The 22419-nt window shown below is 38.2% G+C and overlaps 2 protein-coding genes across 2 annotated transcripts in view; one reads left to right on the plus strand and one right to left on the minus strand.

Moving 5' to 3' along the window:
- Positions 1-3921: 3921 nt before the first annotated feature.
- Positions 3922-4774, plus strand: LOC103506233 (GTPase HRas). The gene has a single exon (XM_008470619.3). It carries the CDS (start codon positions 4088-4090, stop codon positions 4661-4663), a length of 576 nt encoding a protein of 191 aa, XP_008468841.1. The 5' UTR covers positions 3922-4087; the 3' UTR covers positions 4664-4774.
- Positions 4775-10023: 5249 nt separating this feature from the next.
- Positions 10024-22419, minus strand: part of LOC103506263 (proton-coupled amino acid transporter-like protein CG1139) — a gene marked incomplete at its 3' end in the record, with an annotated part of 47000 nt that continues 34604 nt past the window's right edge. The window contains 5 exon segments of the mRNA XM_026821352.1: positions 10024-10255; positions 12104-12219; positions 13137-13409; positions 14188-14272; positions 22067-22185. Coding sequence (XP_026677153.1) covers positions 10024-10255; positions 12104-12219; positions 13137-13409; positions 14188-14272; positions 22067-22185 — 825 coding nt within the window.

The raw sequence follows: 22419 nt of genomic DNA on the forward strand, positions 1-22419 counted from the left end.
GCTATACTTGTTATGGTAATGACCGGAATTTCTCTCTGAGATAGACTCCAATGTGATACTGAGGTTCTAGAACTCATACTGGAGCATATTCAAGAGAACAACCAGCATAAGGTGAGTCATCACTAAAATAACAGTATATTTTTTATTCAATATGCCTTTTATTAGCTTCCGCGATCTAATAGAAAGTAACAAAGATACCTATAATGGTTCACACCATTTTCCTCTACTCAAACAATCTTACTGGTGTAGTGGTCACACGTTGGACCTCGGCTCTGGAGGTCTTGGTGGTTCGACGTCACGAAATCAAGTAAGAACGTCGAAGTCTACCTAGGTAACCCAATAGGTAAAACAAGCTAGTAGTTGGTTTGGTAGCGCGTCTGCCTTGTACAGCGCTACCGGCCGCGCGGTTCGATTCCCACCGCTAGGTCACGGGTGCGATTCCCGTCCGGGCCAAACTTTATCCGAAATAGATAGGCTATGGTTCATTCTCGGAACGGCTTGCTTTCTCCTATCCTGACTTCCTTCTCTGTTCGATTTCGGGGCAATAAGACCTTATTAGCATTTACAGTTCCCTCTATCAAACATCTTGGAAGAAAAAATGTGGTTGGTGGCCATGCAAATAAAACAAAGAAAATGGGTTTCTAATTACAGGGTGTCACTTCATTGGAGCTATTAGTACGCTGTCTCCTACTCACTGATCCATCCGGTACATCTCTGGCGTCCAATCTACTGAAACTGTGCAGAAAACAACAGGATCTTGATGAAAACTATCTGAAACGAACCGTGCAATATTTCCAGCCCAAATATCCCACATTACAAGTCCTTCAGAAATCATAAGAAAAGGATTCCCGTCCAGGGCGGATTATATCCTCAACGGATAAGGTTCGTTCTTGGAACGGCTGGCTTTCTCCTATCCTGTGTTTCTTCACTCTTTGATTTCGGGATGATGAGACCTTAGTAGCTACAGTTCCCTCTATCAAAGGAAATGGACACAGCTTTATACCTTACTATAGCTATCTTTACCTATGTAGATATGTAATGAAAAAAATATACCCTCAATGAAAAAAAAAACGTGCATATTACCTACTGTTCCCCTTTTGTATTTCAGTTGACTTATTTTACTCAGAAAATACCTACCTACTCCTACAAGGCCAGTGGGGCCTACTACCTAGAAATTCTAGAACCCATTTCATATACCTATCTGACTGTGTACTTAATCCAAGATAAACGTGCATATTACCTACTGTTCCCCTTTTGTATTTCAGTTGACTTCCCAGTTAGCACGCAAGCTTACATCCAGGGGCTTGATTTTGACAGGATTTCTAAGTCTAACGTCTTAAACTTAAGGATGATGAGACCTTAGCAGCTACAGTTCCCTCTATCAAATGAAATGGACACAGCTTTATACCTTACTATAGCTATCTTTACCTATGTAGATATGTAATGAAAAAAAAATATACCCTCAATGATAAAAAAAAAAAAAAAAAAAAAAAAAAAAAAAAAAAAAAAAAAAAAAAAAAAAAAAAAAAAAAAAAAAAAACAGGCAATATTCACACTGTAAAAAAAACAAAAACACAAACAAAAAAAAACAAAACAAAACAAAACGTGCATATTACCTACTGTTCCCCTTTTGTATTTCAGTTGACTTATTTCACTCAGAAAATACCTACCTACTCCTACAAGGCCAGCGGGGCCTACTACCTAGAAATTCTAGAACCCATTTCATATATCTGACTGTGTACTTAATCTAAGATAAATTTCATTTCATCCCAGCTACACAACTGTTGCGGCTGCGGCCCCCGGAAGTACAAAGAGCTGCCCAGCTACACAACTGTGGCGGCTGCGGCTGCGGCCCCCGGAAGTAGGTACAAAGGGCTGCCTCTGTTTTAGAATTTTTCCAGATTTTTCCAGATTACCTAAGTATAACAGCTATTATCCATTACCTATTAGCCTCACGATCATGACTCATGAGATGAGTCATAGGTACCTAAATTTTATTTTCGCTGGGGTTAAAAAAAAAAAGGGTTTGGTCAAAAGGGCATCGTGTGAAACTGTCTTTAGTGTCTTTGAAGCGCGCTCTACTGGGAATTATTCCAACTTTCAAAATACTGCATTCTGATTGGTTGTTCGGTATGATCAATATTATGGGTTGTGTACCCGGGAATTTTCAAAATTACTCCTAAACAGTCGAGCTTTGTTCTCGGAACGGCTGACTTTCGCCTATCATCTCCTTCTCATTATTACAGTTCCCTCAATCAAACTTTTTGGAAAAAAATAATTGTCAAAATTTTCCCCTTACTTACTTATCCGTGTCCATATGAATTCAGCATGTGAACCTCCAGAACTTTACGACTGCCACGGCTGTGGGGCAGCACAAATAGAGATCACTTTGAGTGCAGGTTGTGCCGATGTTGTTACACACGAGTACCTGGGCCTCGTCTTGTATTTCCCCAAAGCCCATGATTCGTCATTTTAGTATCCCCATTGGAAAAAAATAATTGTCGAAATTTTCCCCTTACTTACTTACTTATCCGTGTCCATATGAATTCAGCATGTGAACCTCCAGAACTTTACGACTGCCACGGCTGTGGGGCAGCACAAATAGAGATCACTTTGAGTGCAGTGCCCTAAATCACCAAAGTATGGAAAAGTATTTACAATTCCATATTTCGATATGATTCGTCCAAATTCAAAATTCTGCTTACGAACTTTATCCTAAACAGTTGAGCTTTGTTCTCGGAACGGCTGGCTTTCGCCTATAATCTCCTTCTCATTATTACAGTTCCCCCAATCAAACCTTTTGGAAAAAAATAATTGTCGAAATTTTCCCCTTACTTATCCGTGTCCATATGAATTCAGCATGTGAACCTCCAGAGCTTTACGACTGCCACGGCTGTGGGGCAGCACAAATAGAGATCACTTTGAGTGCAGGTTGTGCCGATGTTGTTACACACGAGTACCTGGGCCTCGTCTTGTATTTCCCCAAAGCCCATGATTCGTCATTTTAGTATCCCCACTTCAGTAGATTCTTCTTACAGCTTTTCTTTTCCCCCGTGTTATTGCAGGATAATCCTGAGCAAAGCATACTGTATTTGACCAAGGCTCTGATCAAAGTGATAGCCATGTATCCCTGGAGCCAAGATACGACGTGTAAATCCGATGCTCTCATTAGTGTACTAGACATGCTCTCACTCAGAAAATACCTACATACTCCTACAAGGCCAGTGGGGCCTACTACCTAGAAATTCTAGAACCCATTTCATATACCTATCTGACTGTGTACTTAATCCAAGATAAATTTCATTTCATCCCAGCTACACAACTGTTGCGGCTGCGGCCCCCGGAAGTAGGTACAAAGGGCTGCTGCCTCTGTTTTAGAATTTTTCCAGATTACCTAAGTACCTATAACAGCTACTCGTATTATCCATTACATATTAGCCTCACGATCATGACTCATGAGATGAGTCATACCTAAATTTTATTTTCGCTGGGGATAAAAAAAAGGGTTTGGTCAAAAGGACATCGTGTGAAACTGTCTTTAGTGTCTTTGAAGCGCGCTCTACTGGGAACTATTCCAACTTTCAAAATACTGCATTCTGATTGGTTGTCCCGGAAGTAGGTACAAAGGGCTGCCTCTGTTTTAGAATTTTTCCAGATTACCTAAGTACCTATAACAGCTACTCGTATTATCCATTACCTATTAGCCTCACGATCATGACTCATGAGATGAGTCATACCTAAATTTTATTTTCGCTCATTCGCTGGGGATAAAAAAAAGGGTTTGGTCAAAAGGGCATCGTGTGAAACTGTCTTTAGTGTCTTTGAAGCGCGCTCTACTGGGAACTATTCCAACTTTCAAAATACTGCATTCTGATTGGTTGTTCGGTATGATCAATATTATGGGTTGTGTACCCGGGAATTTTCAAAATTACGATAAATCTGAAGCTTTATGCCTAAAAAAAGTTCTTTGTTTCGAAAATTAGTGATTAAATTCAAATAACCAAGTGGAAAGTGGTTTTTTCTGCTTAAATAGTATCTTTTTATACATTGAAGTGTTTAATTTAGTGTTAAAAATAAGTCATAGCAAATGGCAGAGTACAAACTCGTAGTTGTTGGAGCTGGTGGTGTAGGTAAGAGTGCCCTAACTATTCAACTCATTCAGAACCATTTTGTTGATGAATATGACCCAACTATTGAAGATTCCTACAGAAAACAGGTTGTTATTGACGGTGAAACAGCCTTACTCGATATTCTTGATACTGCTGGTCAGGAAGAGTACAGTGCTATGAGAGATCAATACATGAGGACTGGGGAAGGATTCCTCCTAGTATTTGCGGTGAATAGCATGAAATCTTTTGAAGACATTGGCTCATATCGAGAACAAATCAAACGTGTAAAAGATGCTGAGGAAGTACCTATGGTATTGGTAGGTAACAAATGTGATTTGAGCACTTGGGCAGTGGACATGAATCAAGCACAGGAATTAGCGGAACAGTTCAACATTCCTTTCATCAAAACTTCAGCCAAAACCCGTATGGGAGTAGATGATGCTTTTTATACCCTTGTACGAGAAATTAAAAAAGACAAAATGCTCCGAGGGAAAGAGAAAAAGAAACGTGGTATCAGTGGAAACAAATTGAAGCAATGCTGTGTATTACTTTAAACAATCTATATTAATTACTTGTATTTCAAATTATCATACAGAACTCTTTCCACTACCTATATTATTTCTTTTACTTTTTTATTAAATTTATACACATCTAGTGTAGCATGAAGTGTGAGTTCTCTTTGTATTTAGTAATAAGTATGGAATAAATAATACTCGTCTTGTATGTACTTGTAATGAATTTGATGGCACATTCGTTCTCTTTTGACACAATTTTTGATGGCAAATTCGAGGGAATCAGGCTGTATGTCGTAAATAATAAATAATACTCGTCTTGTATGTAATTGTAATGAATTTGATGGCACATTCGTTCTCTTTTGACAAAAATTTTTTATGGCAAATTCGAGGGAATCAGGCTGTATGTCGTATATTATTGGTGTAAAAAAAGTGGATATACGTAACTTTCGAAATTTTTTGATATTGGCTTGTTAGTCTTGTTACAAGCGCATATTTCGTGAACCATCATTCCTAGAACCCTTACATTTAAAATTTTTTGATATTGGCTTGTTAGTCTTGTTACAAGCGCATATTTCGTGAACCATCATTCCTAGAACCCTTACATTTACACCGATTGATTTCTCGTGAAAAGTTACATAGGAAAGACTCCTTGGTCATCTTAAATACTCTAATGGAAACTCTTGTAAAAAAAAAATAAAAAAAAAACTGAAATATTTGGAGATATCACAGAGAGGAGACTGGGAGCAGAGAGAACCTTCCAGTCTGAAAGCAGAAGAGAGAATGAGCTCTGACAAAAATCTAGGTCTGAAGAAACCTCCCCTTGACCTTTTAGTAATAAGTATGTAAGCTAATTCATGCTAAGTACCTATATTACTCAAACATACTTCCACCTATGGTTTTTAAGGTGCTATACAGAGAGCTCATACTTCAAATTATTGAAAAGTAATGTAAAGAAGCAAAATAGAGTAAATTGTTTGTTTTGCAAATGCCTGCATAACAGCATTTGTCTATTTTAAGAAGTATGTATAGCTAATTCATGCTACCTATATTACTCAAACATACTTCCACCTATGGTTTTTAAGGTGCTATACAGAGAGCTCATATTTCAAATTATTGAAAAGTAATGTAAAGAAGCAAAATAGAGTAAATTGTTTGTTTTGCAAATGCCTGCATAACAGCATTTGTCTATTTTTTCATTAAATGTATAGATACTTAAAGACTGACATTTCACAACTTCAGTGAATGACATTAGTGTTTATCAATCCAACATTTTACAAGTTGACCTTTAGTCAGTGGCAAATGAATTATCTACAAAGAGAGGCAAATTTCTGTGTAATTTGATTATGTATGTACAGGTAACTTGCTGTCTGGGCATGGCACTGCAAATGCTGCTGGCTATTTATGGGTGCACTTAGCCCCATGGGGACAATTGAGAGGTGGTTAAAATCCTAGCAGGGGAAAATGGTATGAAAGCTTCTTAACTGTTGAAAGGTTAAATTAATGTTCCTCTGTATTTCAAGTATGTAATGAAAGAATATTCCAATTGAATTTTCATTTAATAGATAAACTCTTTTTTGTATGTCTTTCAATCATTGGTTTTTCAAAATCATAATACATATTATGGATTTTGATAATCTCATTATAATTATGACATCATACCTTCAAGTAAGTCAATGAAGCAACATCAATTATTACCCTCTCTCTATTGTTCTCAAAGCACAATTTTACAAGCACAATGTATCTTTACTCATTTATCTTTATATTAATATCTTTATGTCCTAAGATTTATTAGTTTTATTTATGTAGTTTTAAGAATGCTATTTGTGAAGGATGTTTTTGTGCCCAGACTTGCCTTCAGCATGTGGAACAGGGTGTCCGTGTAGCTAAGGACAAGAAATAGAGGATTTGTTAAACAGGAATCGCGGGTTCGATTCCGCCCCGGGGCGGATTTTATACTAAACCGATAAAGTTCGTTTTCGGAACGGCTGGCTTTCTCCTATCTTGTCTTCCTTCTCTCTTCGATTTCGGGACGATAAGACCTCACTACCCTCTCTCTATTGTTCTCAAAGCACAATTTTACAAGCACAATGTATCTTTACTCATTTATCTTATATTAATATCTTTATGTCCTAAGATTTATTAGTTTTATTTATGTAGTTTTAAGAATGCTATTTGTGAAGGATGTTTTACTATTTTATTTTGTTCATATAAATAATAGGAATATTGAATTATTTATTTTATGCTGTTTTTTAACTTTACCTACTCTTTTTTTACTCCTTATCTATGCTAAAAATTAATGTAAGTAGGTAGAAACTAAAGTGTCAATGAAAACAGCAAAGTTTTTAATTGTCCCTTAGGAAACACTCATTACAGGATTCAATTTCTAAATAAAAAGTCATGTTTAAATGTTTTCAGTATTATTTAATATCACCCATAGAACTAGGTCACGTGTTGTTTTGTGTACATTCAATGTAGGTATTTTGCTTTAAGTTTCAAAAATTAAAATACAAAGTAAAGAGGTATATGTATTGACTCCATATTAATGAGAGTTAACTCCTATATTTCTTCAAAATCTCACTGTTTAAACACAAGATTAGCCTTAATAGGTATGTATTATTTAGTTACAAAGCCCAAGGCTCAGAGAGGAGAGGAGAGCATAGCTCTTTTTGCTCAATTCTATTATTGTTATATTATATTTCTATCTATGCAGTTTGAATTCGTCGCTTCCCTCTACCTCCTCGATGGCCTGTACACAATAATAACGGCTCAAGTAATTCCTTGGTGATTCAATTTGCTTTTTTCACATTACAGGGTAACATTTGGAAGAAGAAAAAAAAACTATTTTTAAAGGAGTTATAATTTCCTTTTTACTACAGATCTTTGAATGGATGAAATTATGAAAAATCAGCAATTTTAGATTTATGTATTGACTCCATATTAATGAGAGTTAACTCCTATATTTCTTCAAAATCTCACTGTTTAAACACACATACCTACATACCATGGGCTAAAAATCACTTTTTTGGGCTCAAGTAATTCCTTGGTGATTCAATTTGCTTTTTTCACATTACAGGGTAACATTTGGAAGAAGAAAAAAACTATTTTTAAAGGAGTTATAATTTCCTTTTTACTACAGATCTTTGAATGGATGAAATTATGAAAAATCAGCAATTTTAGATAGATACATATCTACCATAACAAGATGAAGTGGCTAGTTGAATGTGTTGCAATATAACATTAACCTATAGATAAAATATCTTGTAATATACATACTTATGGCTCAAGTAATTCCTTGGTGATTCAATTTGCTTTTTTCACATTACAGGGTAACATTTGGAAGAAGAGAAAAACTATTTTTAAAGGAGTTATAATTTCCTTTTTACTACAGATCTTTGAATGGATGAAATTATGAAAAATCAGCAATTTTAGATAGGTGGACCGGAAAACCGAGAAAAGTCAGGGAATTTTATTTTTCCATTTTGGTAGACACCCTGTGTACCATTTATTCGCCCACCTAAAAAACGTACCATTTATTGGCCCACCTGTGGGTCTACGCCACATAAGTCTGAACTGGCGGAAAACCGAGAAAAGTCAGGGAATTTTTTTTTCCATTTTGGTAAACACCCTGTGTACCATTTATTCGCCCACCTAAAAAACGTACCATTTATTGGCCCACCTGTGGGTCTACGCCACATAAGTCTGAACTGGTACATACTTAAAAGTAAACTGTGATGAGCACAAATATCTGTGACATGTTGATTGAAGCATGACACAGCTTAAAATACCTATCTAATACTATCTATGAAATTATCGAGTTTTTATTTGACTAAACTTAGATGCGAGAAATATTTATATTTTTGAAATTACATAAAATTACTTGCATTATGTTTAATTGTTTCATGTAATTTTAATATGTACTCTTGGTCCAGTTATGACAAATAAGAAGAAAAAAATGTAAAGTCTGCATGACTATGCCATATGCCATACAAATTTATTAGCTTCATCTACTTCACACTAATCATGATTATCTGAGGAGTGTGAGGTAAAAAAAAAACATGATGTTATCATGACATATGCATTTATGCTTATGCAATTATGCACAAGGTTATATCGTCAAAGGTCAAAGGCAACTTTTCTGTAATGAATAACAGACTATTCAGCATGAAGCTATTCAAGCTGACTTTTTAATGAAGAGGCAATTTAGGTACCTCCGCCAAACTCTGTTTCAATTTTAGTAATTAAAGATAAAAGGATCTACTTTTCTGTATAAAAAGAAATAGTGTACCTACCCAGCTGTTTGAAGCTTTGAAGTAAATAATCTAGTTAAATGCTCTACTTGAGATATTTTCGTAGATATATTAATATTTTATTTTGTTTTTATCCGTACATCTATCCTTATTGTTAGTAAGAGGATTTAGTACTTTGAATATTTCGTTATTGTGGGGTGAGCATTTATTAGTGATACTTTCCGTGTTCGCATGTGATTAATATTGTATGTAATTTCGTTCTTGTCAAGTACCTGTTTAGAATAACTTACTCCTGCTCTGTCCGTTTTTATAGTCATTTATTGGCTAATAAGTAACAAGCATAAAAAAAGGTGTTGATATTGATATTAAAGGGTCGAGTATATTGGAACACATCACATGCCTTCAGAGTTTCATTCAGACACTATTTTCAAGGAACAGGGATTTACCTTTCCCTTGTGATCAATTTAACCTGGAGAAAGTCTTTGCTGATGAAAATTTGTAGGTATTGAACCAAGTTTTCCCCCTCCACAAACGTCAAAGTGCTAAATCTGGATCCGTTTACCTTTATACATATAAAATCAAGAAAAATAAAGGATTAGCCTTAATATGTATTATTTAGTTACAAAGCCCAAGGCTCAGAGAGGAGAGCGCCACATAGCTCTTTTTGCTCAGTTCTATAATTGTTATATTAAATTTCTATCTATGCAGTTTGAATTCGTCGCTTCCCTCTACCTCCTCGATGGCCTGTACACAAAAATAAATACGAATAGTTTTCTACATCTCCAACATACCCAAAGAATCCCACCAGGGTGTAGAGAAGAGTTATAGGTACCATGGACATATTCAGGACTCCGAACAACGAGCTGAACTTGCTGGGTTTGGCCATTTCATTCTCCAAGGGCATGATCTGAAATAGCTCTTTTTGCTCAGTTCTATTATTGTTATATTATATTTCTATCTATGCAGTTTGAATTCGTCGCTTCCCTCTACCTCCTCGATGGCCTGTACACAATAATAACTTGTGTACATTCAATGTAGGTATTTTGCTTTAAGTTTCAAAAATTGAAATACAAAGTAAAGAGGTATATGTATTGACTCCATATTAATGAGAGTTAACTCCTATATTTCTTCAAAATCTCACTGTTTAAACACAATGACAATGGTCGTTCTCACGGCATACTCGTAAAATATTTTCATTTTCGTCTTCTCCAGCTTGGGCTCAATAATGTTGTTCCACAGCAAGTCAAACGCTACATACTGGCTCAGGGCGTACGTACAGTAAATGGCCATAGCCAACATGAGCTTCACACTTTGCGCCAGCTTCTCGTCATGAGGCAAGTTTAGGGTAATGCTGCCCTCGGCCTTATCCCCGTACTTTATGTACCTGTAGAGGGAGAAAAGGGTAAATTTGGTCAGACAGTAAAAGGTGGTTTAAATACCGCTATTAGAGGCTGGTTTAAGCTAGGCTAACACCTCAACATTGCATTGAAACTTGAGCCTTAAGGATTAGCCTTATTTTCTTTTTGAGTTTAGCAGAAAGAAAATGGCAAAGTTACTGAAGATTTCCTGACACTGTTTGTTAGGTCTACCTGTTGGATTTGTGACCAGGATGAAAACTGTGAAAATAAATAGGAAGAAAATGAACACGTCCTTACAATACAGTTAATGTAAATGGAAAATACATTTATTGGTCTACCTGTTGGATTTGTGACCAGGATGAAAACTGTGAAAATAAATAGGGAGAAAATGAACACGTCCTTACAATACAGTTAATGTAAATGGAAAATACATTTATTTTATGAAAATTTAATGAAACGTAACATTAATCAATCCATATTGAAAGGCGACTTTCGTCAATGTTATATTTGTACGAGAAATTTGAATGTGTACTCCAAAGTATAATATGTAGGTATGTACTTTTCTCCCCTCTCTCCCTCATCCTTTTTTAGGTATCTTCCTCAATTCCACAGGATAATTTGATTATCCTTACTATCATCTAGCACTGTGTCTCAAGAGGTTAAATAGCAGTTAATATAAATTTTAATTACAAATAATTTCATTATTGTTTATAACAAACATAAATGGACTATCACAAGAAGGTATTTTCAGTAAATATCTTTCCTAAATTGTACGAGAAATTTGAATGTGTACTCCAAAGTATAATATGTATGTACTTTTCTCCCCTCTCTCCCTCATCCTTTTTTAGGTATCTTCCTCAATTCCACAGGATAATTTGATTATCCGTACTATCATCTAGCACTGTGTCTCAAGAGGTTAAATAGCAGTTAATATAATTTTTAATTACAAATAATTTCATTATTGTTTATAACAAACATAAATGGACTATCACAAGAAGGTATTTTCAGTAAATATCTTTCCTAAAAAACACCTCATTCCTCGCTCCATTTTCTAAATAGCTTCCTCGATTCTCCACGATAATTTAATTATCCTCTCTAATGAAGACTCCCATTTTATTTGAAGGAAAAAAGATTCTAGTCTTCTTAGTTGGTAGAACTCGAATGGTAGCCCGTCTGCTTTGGAAGTGCTCTAGGTGCGCTCGCGGTTCCCGCCCGTTGTCCCGAATAGATAAGGTTCGCTCTCGGAACAAATAGCCTTTGTCTATCCTAACCTCTTTTCGATTTCGGAGTGATAATAATCAGTTCTTGCAATTTCCTCTATCGAACCTCTAAAAAAATTGTTCTCGGAACAGCTAGCTTACTGTCCTGTCCTTCTCTCTTAGATTTCGGGACCTCTGTTGTCACAGTTCTCTACCAAACCTCTCCAGAAAAAGATTCAGACATGGAATATCTTGTGCAAAATCTCTGACACGCTCGTGGTAACCCCAATGAGGAATGCCATAATGGCTATCAGGATCATGGTCAGGTTCTTCAGAATGAAGATCGTCTTCTCCAGGCCATGCAGAGAGTCCCAGAAGGTCAGCAACTGGATGATGGCCGGCAAAGCAATACCCATGGTGGCTAGACAGAGAGCTCCAATGAGAGAGATGAAGAGCTCCAGGTTGGGAATAGCCGCAGCCAGGACGACTGAAAACATGGGAAATGTTGAGGTAAAGGAATTTTTGAACTTATAGGGTAAGTGTACCCAGGGTGTCTACCAGACTGGAAAACCGGGAATCGTCAGGGAATTTCACGGAGACTGGAAAAGTCAGGGAATTGTCAGGAGCCTAAAAAACAATAATAAATACGAATAGTTTTCTACATCTCCAACATACCCAAAGAATCCCACCAGGGTGTAGAGAAGAGTGATAGGTACCATGGACATATTCAGGACTCCGAACAACGAGCTGAACTTGCTGGGTTTGGCCATTTCATTCTCCAAGGGCATGATCTGAAAGTATATGAGTTTAATTAGACTTATGTATTTGACTCCCTGACGGTAAAGTTGGCCTTTGCTCATTGGTACATCCACTAAACATGCCTCCCTCCTCTCTCTCTCTCTCTCTCTCTCTCTCTCTCTCTCTCAACCAGTCAACAATTAGGTTGGTAAAAAGAACTTTGCTAATACTACGAGAGTAATTTCATAAGAACTCAACACTCCAGACAGCCTAGTTAGCTTAGTTGGTAGCGCGTCTGCTTTGTAAGCGCTAGGCCGCTGAAGGATAAGATTTTTTTCTCATTGGTACATCCACTAAACATGCCTCCCTCCTCTCTCTCTCTCTCTCTCAACCAGTCCACTGTTAAGTTGGTAAAAAGAACTTTGCTAATACTACGAGAGTAATTTCATAAGAACTCAACACTCCAGACAGCCTAATAGTTAGCTTAGTTGGTAGCGCGTCTGCCTTGTAAGCGCTAGGCCGCTGAACGGATAAGATTCATTCTTGAAACGGCTGGCTTTCGCCTATCCTGTCTTCCTTCTCTCTTCGATTCCGGATAAGATTCATTCTTGAAACGGCTGGCTTTCGCCTATCCTGTCTTCCTTCTCTCTTCAATTCCGGAAAGATAAGACCTTAGCAGTTACAGCTCCTTTATCAAACCTCTTTGAGAAAAAAAAAAAAACTTGCTAATACTAAGAGTGATTTCTTACAAAAAGAAGGAACCAGGAACTCACCACGCCAATGGCCTCCATGGCAAACAGGACCGTGCCGAAGAACAGAGGCATTCCCCGGAACTCCCCCACCGCACTTCGATTCCGGGAAGATAAGACCTTAGCAGTTACAGCTCCTTTATCAAACCTCTTTAAGAAGAAAAAAAAACTTGCTAATACTAAGAGTGATTTCTTGCAAAAAGAATGAACCAGGAACTCACCACGCCAATGGCCTCCATGGCAAACAGGACCGTTCCGAAGAACAGAGGCATTCCCCGGAACTCCCCCACCGCATGTCTCTCCCTGATGGAAGGCACGTCGGTGAACACGTAGTAGAACGTGATCCCGAAGCTGAGGATGGTGGCGAGATTAGCCACCGTGGAGAAGGGGGCGAGAAGCTTGAGGTTGCGCACCCAACAGATGAGAACCAGGGGGAGGAAGATGTAGAGCATGTACACCCGCACGTCATGCTCGCCCACGTACATATCACACACCTGGGCGCGACAATAAGGAAATAGAAAAAATAATAGTAGTTTTCAAGAGGCTACCATAAAGTCCAAGACAACATGACCCTCAACCTCAAGACGGCTGACTCCAGGGAAAATGTGAATTACGGCTACGGTTGTGAATTTCCAACCCACTTATCCTTAACACTTTAACATGGTGACGGCTGACTCCAGGGAAAATGTGAATTTCGGCTACGGTTGTGAATTTCCAACCCACTTATCATGGTTTGTTCCCGGGTAGATGGGTAGTGTATGCCGCTCTTGTATGCATGTGAAAATAAAGTGTGATGAAGTTGAGAGCCTGTTCAAAAAATCTGTGGGTATTAGAGCCTAAATTTTCTTTTCACTCGGGTAATGCCGCCACTGTTCGACGTAATAACTCAATTGTCCCCACGGGGCTAAGTTTAACCTAGGTACTACCAGTATAACAGTGACGTTAAACTCTTTTAAAATCAAATCTAGCGCCATTCCTCAACCGGCAAAGAATTGGGTACTTACAGCTTTCAAATTACTAGTTTGTATGCATATGAAAATAAAGTGTGATGAAGTTGAGAGCCTGTTCAAAAAATCTGTGGGTATTAGAGCCTAACTAAGAGCCTAAGTTTTCTTTTCACTCGGGTAATGCCGCCACTGTTAGACGTACTAACTCAATTGTCCCCACGGGGCTAAGAACCTACTACCAGTATAACAGTGTTACAGTGACGTTAAACTTTTTTAAAATCAAATCTAGCGCCATTCCTCAACCGGCAAAGAATTGTGTACTTACAGCTTTCAGATTACTAGCAATGAATACAACGTATATACAACTGGTACCTATCTGGTACATGATTAGGAATGCATTGCAGAGAGGTCTGGAAACAAGAAACAATGACAAAATAATATGCATTAGTAGATACCTACATATCATTTAAATGAGTCTGCAGTTTTTGAAGACGGGAAAAATTCGGCACTGAAAATACTGTCACAATGGAACTTCCTGTAACTGCCATGACGATCTGTTATCTACTGAAATGGACAGCTAAACCCCCAGTCAAGTAGGTTATGTACCTAAATAGCCCGCTACTCTGGCTTACGCCCCTGCAGCCCTGGATTAAGGCCTGTTCAAACTTTTCCCGCGAACAGGGCGCCAAGAGGAGCTTAATAGGGTAAGTGTACCATTTATTGGCCCACCTAAAAAACGTACCATTTATTGGCCCACCTGCCCACATTTATTTTTCTATCTGAACTGGAAAACAATGCAAATAAACCGTTCCGTCGCATGTCGGAATTTTCGACTTGCCAAATTTTAAATCGAATGACGGCTCCGTTATCTTATCTGATGTGGCAAACGATTTCAGTGTTTTTATAAACATTCCTCAATGCGATGAAAATTTGACTCGAAATTAGATAGGTATGCAGATAAGTACCCTAGGTACATATAGTTACCTGCTCGTACCTATTGTACTTATTTTTTCACTGGTTCGATAGCAGTCTTTAAGCCCTTTCTTTTGATGAAATTGGATCTTGAAAATTTAAAACGTCCAGTTCAGACTTACGTGGCGTATGGTACAGGTGGGCCAATAAATGGTACGTTTTTTAGGTGGGCGAATAAATGGTACACTTACCGTATGTGGCGTATGGTACAGGTGGGCCAATAAATGGTACGTTTTTTAGGTGGGCGAATCCTGTAACTCCCATGACGATCTGTTATCTACTGAAATGGAGAGCTAAACCCCCAGTCAAGTAGGTTATGTACCTAAATACCCCGCTACTCTGGCTTACGCCCCTGCAGCCCTGGATTAAGGCCTGTTCAAACTTTTCCCGCGAACAGGGCGCCAAGAGGAGCTTAATACGGCCCTGCGCTGATTTTCAATTAGACGGACGAATGGAAAATTTTAGAAAACAATGCATCATTTAAATGAGTCTGCAGTTTTTGAAGACGGGAAAAATTCGGCACTGAAAATACTGTCACAATGAAACTTCCTGTAACTGTCATGACGATCTGTTATCTACTGAAATGGACAGCTAAACCCCCAGTCAAGTAGGTTATGTACCTAAATACCCCGCTACTCTTGCTTACGCCCCTGCAGCCCTGGATTAAGGCTTGTTCAAACTTTTTCCGCGAACAGGGCGCCAAGAGGAGCTTAATACGGCCCTGCGCTGATTTTCAATTAGACGGACGAATGGAAAATTTTAGAAAACAATGCAAGAGGGAGAGACATATTTTCCAAGGCACGACTGTAGGGATTGGGAGGGTTCAAAATGGGTACAGGCCAAAGAGACTCCGAAATTTAGTCACAAAAGATCTAACCAGGTCGCAGTGACATTAGGGCATTTATGAAAGCCGATGGCTCTACTTATACCAATACCAAGGGACTCTGAAAAAAAGTTCAGGGGAAATTTGACATGTATTTATTGCATGTGACGGTCCCCTGAACTTTTTAGAGCCGTATTTTAACCCGAACTTTTCTCGCAGTGACATAGGGCATTTATGAAAGCCGACGGCTCTACTTATGTATAACAATACCAAGGGACTCCGAAAAAAGTTCAGGGGAAATTTGACATGTATTTATTGCATGTGACGGTCCCCTGAACTTTTTAGAGCCGTATTTTAACCCGAACTTTTCGTGCCGTATCCCAAAATAATGCGTTCTCCCTTGTCTACTCTTGCCCTTAGACACCTAACCGTAGCATCCTCCCCTGAATATTTTTGGTTCATTTTTCCTTGTTTATTCGATCAAAATCTGATGATGTATCAAACGATCCATTAAGTGATTTATGGTTTTAAGGTGCGTCCACACATAGTCGACCGGCCGTCGATCGATGTCGACTGAACTGTCCACACTGCCTTGACAACATAGATTTACTTCGTCGATCGACAACTGGTCTACTATGTTTGGATACACCTTAATAGGTACCTAATGTATACTGTACGGTCAAGAGCTGTTGTTTTTTTCCGGGAAAACCGACGAAGTGTTGGTTTTTTCCCCCCACAGAACATCCATAGCTACGCTTCGTGGACACTCGTATGGTTTTGTTTGCCTATTAAAACGTCTTCAATACAACATCCTTGACATAACATTTAATTAAGGTACTTGGATTTTTCTTTTCAATCTCTCTTCTCACGGAAGTATTGAGTTATGCTGAAGACAATCTATGCAAGGTTACTATACATACATACATACATCAGTTAGCCGTTGTTCTATTTAGAAATACGCCATTGTGGCCTTATGTGCCTATAATACCTGGACTGTTCTGTACCAACCCTTCCAATAGTGTGGAATGTAAGTAACTTACATGTGTACCTACTGTTTCTAGTAAGATGTAATGAATAAGATGGTTTCTAGGTATGAATAGAAAGACAAAGACCTTATAATTCAATTCCTATAAGATACATACCTATAGTAACAATATTTCTACATAGGTATCAATTAATTAAATTCATTTAACTCTCCAGAGTTGCAAGTCATACCAATAGCACCATAAATATTAACGTTATACCTAGATAGATTTTATCCTTGTGTCCTCAACATTATTACTTCCGGCTTGATTCGATACGAGACTTAACCTATTCCTCTGTGTTCTGTGCCAACTTTCGATTGAGATGACAGAGTTATAGCGATTATCCCTATATCCTGTCTTATCGGTTGGCAAATACTTTAGCTACGTAGCATTGATATTAGGCAGGTACCAAATTAGGTATAAGGGTTTAACGTCACTTTTAACAACTCAGGTTTTCTCGTGACGGAGGTTTTTAGCCACCATTCGACAAGCTATCCGCCTCTTCAATTTAACCCCACCCCTTTACTACATTACTTACCCCAGGGGATGGGTTAAGCTTATACGAATCTACATACTTACCTAACATTTACAATTTTATTTAACCTAACAGCCTAACTAATCCTATCCCCACCCCTTTACTACATTACTTGCCCCAGGGGATGGGTTAAGCTTATACGAATCTACATACTTACCTAACATTTACAATTTTATTTAACCTAACAGCCTAACTAATCCTATTGCTATCAAAAATTCGTTTACTTCAGTACTCACATGTGATAATGACAATGGGGGGCGGATTTTATCCTAAACCGATAAGGTTCGTTTTCGGAACGGCTGGCTTTCTCCTATCCTGTCTTCCTTCTCTCTTCGATTTCGGGACGATAAGACCTCAGCAGTTACAGTTCGCTCTATCAAACCTCTTGAAAAAAAAGTAGGTACCTTTGTGTCAAACTTACGTGGTGGGATGTTTGACCTCTCGGTTCTGGTAAGGATCATAGACCGAAGCCTCGAGATCACCACTCTTCTCATTTGGTGTGGATACAACGTACACACTTGACGGGGCATCTTTTGGTTTAGACTGCAGGGGAGCGCTGAAATGAAGCGAAAGTAGAAGTAAGTTTACTAGGAATTATACTAAAATTAAGGCTTTCCTTGGGTTTTCATTATGATCAAAGCCAAAGACTAAGGCCAGCCACTCACTATCAGGTCCGTCTGACAGACCTACCCTGATAGCTGATGAACACACAGACACACTATCAGGCAGGGCCGTATTTAGGGGGGGCCGAGGGGGCCCGGGATCCCCCCTCGAGCTTCATTTTTCTCCTTCACTGTACGTGAAGGTCCGAAAATTTGATGTTTAGGGGGCCCGGCCACCCCCCTACGAGCTTAATTTACCACGAACAAAAATTAGAAAAATAAATGTGGGCTGGTGGGCCAATAAATGGTAGGTACGTTTTTCAGGTGGGCGAATAAATGGTACACTTACCCTACAATATGAATGTATCCGATAGGTAGGCAAATACTTTAGCTACGTAGCATTGATATTAGGCAGGTACCAAATTAGGTATAACGGTTTAACGTCACTTTTAACAACTCAGGTTTAAAAGCTTCTTAACTGTTGAAAGGTTAAAATAATGTTCCTCTGTATTTCAAGTATGTAATGAAAGAATAATATTCCAATTGAATTTTCATTTAATAGATAAACTCTTTTTTGTATGTCTTTCAATCATTGGTTTTTCAAAATCATAATACATATTACAATGTCCACCGCGCTAACCACTACACTCCTGAAGGAGGGTATTGTGGGTAACCTTGACAAAATAATAATTATAATATTCTACGTATGTATTGTGCAGTAGTACTTACTAGCATGTGCATGGAATATGTACATAAGAATCCGATCAGCAGAGTGCCCACTGTACCGACCACATAGCCAGAGTTGTGTGTGTATGTGGCCCGCGAAGTACCTGCGATTGTAGCATGTGACCCGCATACACTTGGAAGATGGAAACCCCCGTTTTAGTAACTAGCACGTTTTTTATATGGACCAAGTAGACTTGATCTATCCGAGTCAAACTTGTTTGGAGTTTAGAGAACACAGAATTGACACTTACGAATTTACAGGTTCCCTGTAAGTGGGTACAGAGGGTGGTACATCTGTCTGCAACGTAGGATTATCGTATCCTTCATTCTGAAACATGTGAAGGAAATAAAAAAGTTGTGTAGTAAGGGTTGATGGTAAGTTTTAAATACCTAGGTGCGAAATTAGAGTTTGATCAAGCGTACCGGCCGGCGCGCAAACGTCAAGAGTTCGGAGAGCCGTTCCGCCCGGCCTAATATAAAACGAGTAGACTTGTGACCTTTTGCCCTTAAATTCCTTTGAATAATACTTGGGTTCTCACCTATATTCCGAGTCTGGATTAGTCTGAAATAAAAGAGCTAGAAGCTAGAGCTAGAATACTATTAGAGTTTAGTAGATACCTATAGAAAACATTTTAGAAAACCCTAAATAAATTCCTACTTTGTGGAATAAATTTTAACGTAGGGGCCAAGCCCTCAAGACGCATTAGCACATGCCATTTTAAACATTCTATAAAAAGGTGTCCAAGTGTCCTAAGTAAGACCTACGAATATAAAACAGGCATCTAATAATATGCACACTTAGACAAGTCACTAAGGTAGGTACCTAAATACGTATGTAGAGGTGTCTCAGTGTATATTTTTAGCTAGGTACCTCAAACCTCTCAATAAGAAGTAGATTGTGGTATGCCTGAAAGTTTCTAGTGGTTGACCAAATTGCATTGTTAAACCACACAATTGGCTGCCATTATACGCTCGTAACAGACTTGATTCATCGCTATTTTCATAGTCGCGTGTAAGTTTAATGGATGCAAATTGTATCCTATTTTATTATTGGCTCAAATCATCCTATGTACAGATAAGTACATAGGATACTTCGCTATTTAATTTTATTCACAGCTGGGCCGGGATGTCTGCAAATCACGTGAGATGATTACAGAGTATATCAAGGTCGACAGAACAATTTAGCAAATTCATTACCTACCTCTTTTGTAATGCATTAATGAAATAGGTTGGTATACTTAACAATCCTAATTGTATAGGGTGCTCGGAAAATGGCTTCTACTGCTTTGAGAGGTACCTAGCTATCCTAAAGAAGATACCTACCTATCTAGTTAAATAACAAACCCTCATACCTATTCAAATTAGACGGAAAATTCCTAGATCACACAAGATGATGTTTCTCACAAGATAGGGTAAGGAAATAGGAAGAATTTTTTGACGGATTAAAACTTAATACCTAAGAACATAATATTTAGGAAGGTAGATAGCAAGGTGTGTAGTTTTTCCCCCCTCACGTAGGTACCTAGGTAAATATACTTGAAATATTTCTGACATGATGTAGGTGTTATCAATAGCGTGACAAGACAAAGGCACGCTTCCAGTGCACGACTTGTCACGTACCATGCTTATCTAATTCAGAACATTCAATGTACTTGTCATTAAGTAGGACCGTTTAAACTTTAAACACTATAAGCTTAAATGAGAAATTGATCAAATATGGAATTTCTCAAACTTAAAACCTAATAGGTATGTACCCAGATCACACAAGATGATGTTTCTCACAAGATAGGGCAAGGAAATAGGAAGAATTTTTTGACGGATTAAAACTCTTAATACCTAAGAACATAATATTTAGGAAGGCAGATAGCAAGGTGTGTAGTTTTTCCCCCTCACGTAGGTACCTAGGTAAATAAACTTGAAATATTTCTGACATGATGTAGGTGTTATCAATAGCGTGACAGCGTGACAAGACAATGGCACGCTTCCAGTGCATGACTTGTCACGTACCATGCTTATCTAATTCAACATTCAATGTACCTACTTGTCATTAAGTACCGTTTAAACTTTAAACACTATAAGCTTAAATGAGAAATTGATCAAATATGGAATTTCTCAAACTTAAAACCTAATAGGTATGTACCAACATAATATTTAGGAAGGTAGATAGCAAGGTGTGTAGTTTTTCCCCCTCACGTAGGTACCTAGGTAAATAAACTTGAAATATTTCTGACATGATGTAGGTGTTATCAATAGCGTGACAGCGTGACAAGACAATGGCACGCTTCCAGTGCACGATTTGTCACGTACCATGCTTATCTAATTCAACATTCAATGTACTTGTCATTAAGTACCGTTTAAACTTTAAACTTAAATGACAAATTGATCAAATATGGAATTTCTCAAACTTAAAACCTAATAGGTATGTACCCATGAAAAAGGCCTAGCCAGCCTAATTAGTTTAGTTGGTAGTGCACCTGTCTTGTACCTTCTAGGCCGCGGGTTCGATTACCACCCGGGGTGGATTTTATCCTCAACGGATAATGTTCGTTCTCGGAACGGCTGACTTTCTTCTATCCTGTCTTCCTTCTCTCTTAGATTTCGAGACGATAAGACTTTAGCAGTTTCGAGACGATAAGACCTTAGCAGTTCGCTCTATCAAACCTCTTTAAAACAAGCGGGGTCCGTCCCTCCGGGAATTTTTTAGCCCGTAGTTTATTCGATCGTGGTTAAGAATACCTATGTACCTACCTAATTTGTTTAATATTCAGTGTCTTATCGGGACAACCGGCTTTTGTAACTTTATATTAGGAGAGTAAATTTTGTATCACAAACCACGGAAGTCTAATAATTTAGTTGAATCAATTACCTCTTTTGTACGAATTGAGGTCTACAGCTCACTAAACTACTTTTTTTTACCATTTGGTAATTTAGTCACTTACCTTTTTGCTTTCCAGTTGTATTTGATCACGAGTCATGCTGGGGATCGATTCGACTGCCTTGGGTGAAATGGATGGCTTCTGAAACCAGCAAACACAATTGCATATAAGTAAGAGAGGAAGAGAGATATCGGGGAAGAGAGAAAAGAAGAAGAGACACATTGAAAGAAATTGGTGGAGATGTCAAAACTCCTTGTAGTTTGCAGTCTTGAAGGCACTATTAGTGGAGATGTCAAAACTCTCTCACTCCCTAGGTACTTATAAAATAATGAAGTAGCATACACTGCATACATACCTACTTGAAGGCCCGATTAGTGGAGATGCCAGAACTCCCATTCTCTTTTACACTCATATATTTACCTATCGAATTCCTCTCTCTCTCTCTCTCTCTCTCTCTCTCTCTCTCTCTCTCTCTCTCTCTCTCTCCTTTCTCTCTCTCTCTCTCTCTCCCCCCCCCCCCATCACGCGAATCCAAGCACTTACTGGTTCTCACTTAATTATGGCTATACCTTTATTATTAGTTAATGAATAAAGGAAGGATACGGACTAAAAAGCCAATTTGAAAATGAGTGTAGTAGTACTTACTGTCCAATGGGAGCAAACACCTTGTCTTTTCCGGGCCCTCGTCAAAGCCGCCTCTGCAATACCCGGATATGTAAACTTGGCACCTTTTTTCATCTGCACAGTTCGTAGTGACATTTCACCTGAAAACGGAACAGAAAGCTTTTTAGATTTTACTTTCAGCTGAAATTCCCTTTAGAAATAATTTGATTTTATGAGACAATTAGGGTAGAGTACTTGAGAGGAAATTATGTAGATAGATTGTATGGTCTTTTTGAAGTTTTTTTTTTTTTTTTTTTTTTTTTTTTGTCTATCGCTTAATTTCATGACTTTACTTGGGCTCGATCCACCGACTTCCAGATTCAATGTCCACCGCG

Source organism: Diaphorina citri, unplaced genomic scaffold, assembly GCF_000475195.1.
Source record: "Diaphorina citri unplaced genomic scaffold, Diaci psyllid genome assembly version 1.1 scaffold224, whole genome shotgun sequence".
Taxonomy (NCBI): domain Eukaryota; kingdom Metazoa; phylum Arthropoda; class Insecta; order Hemiptera; family Psyllidae; genus Diaphorina; species Diaphorina citri.

Bases quoted from the DNA above. Each gene is read 5' to 3' on its own strand.
- LOC103506233 (XM_008470619.3), top strand. From the start codon at position 4,088: ATGGCAGAGTACAAACTCGTAGTTGTTGGAGCTGGTGGTGTAGGTAAG.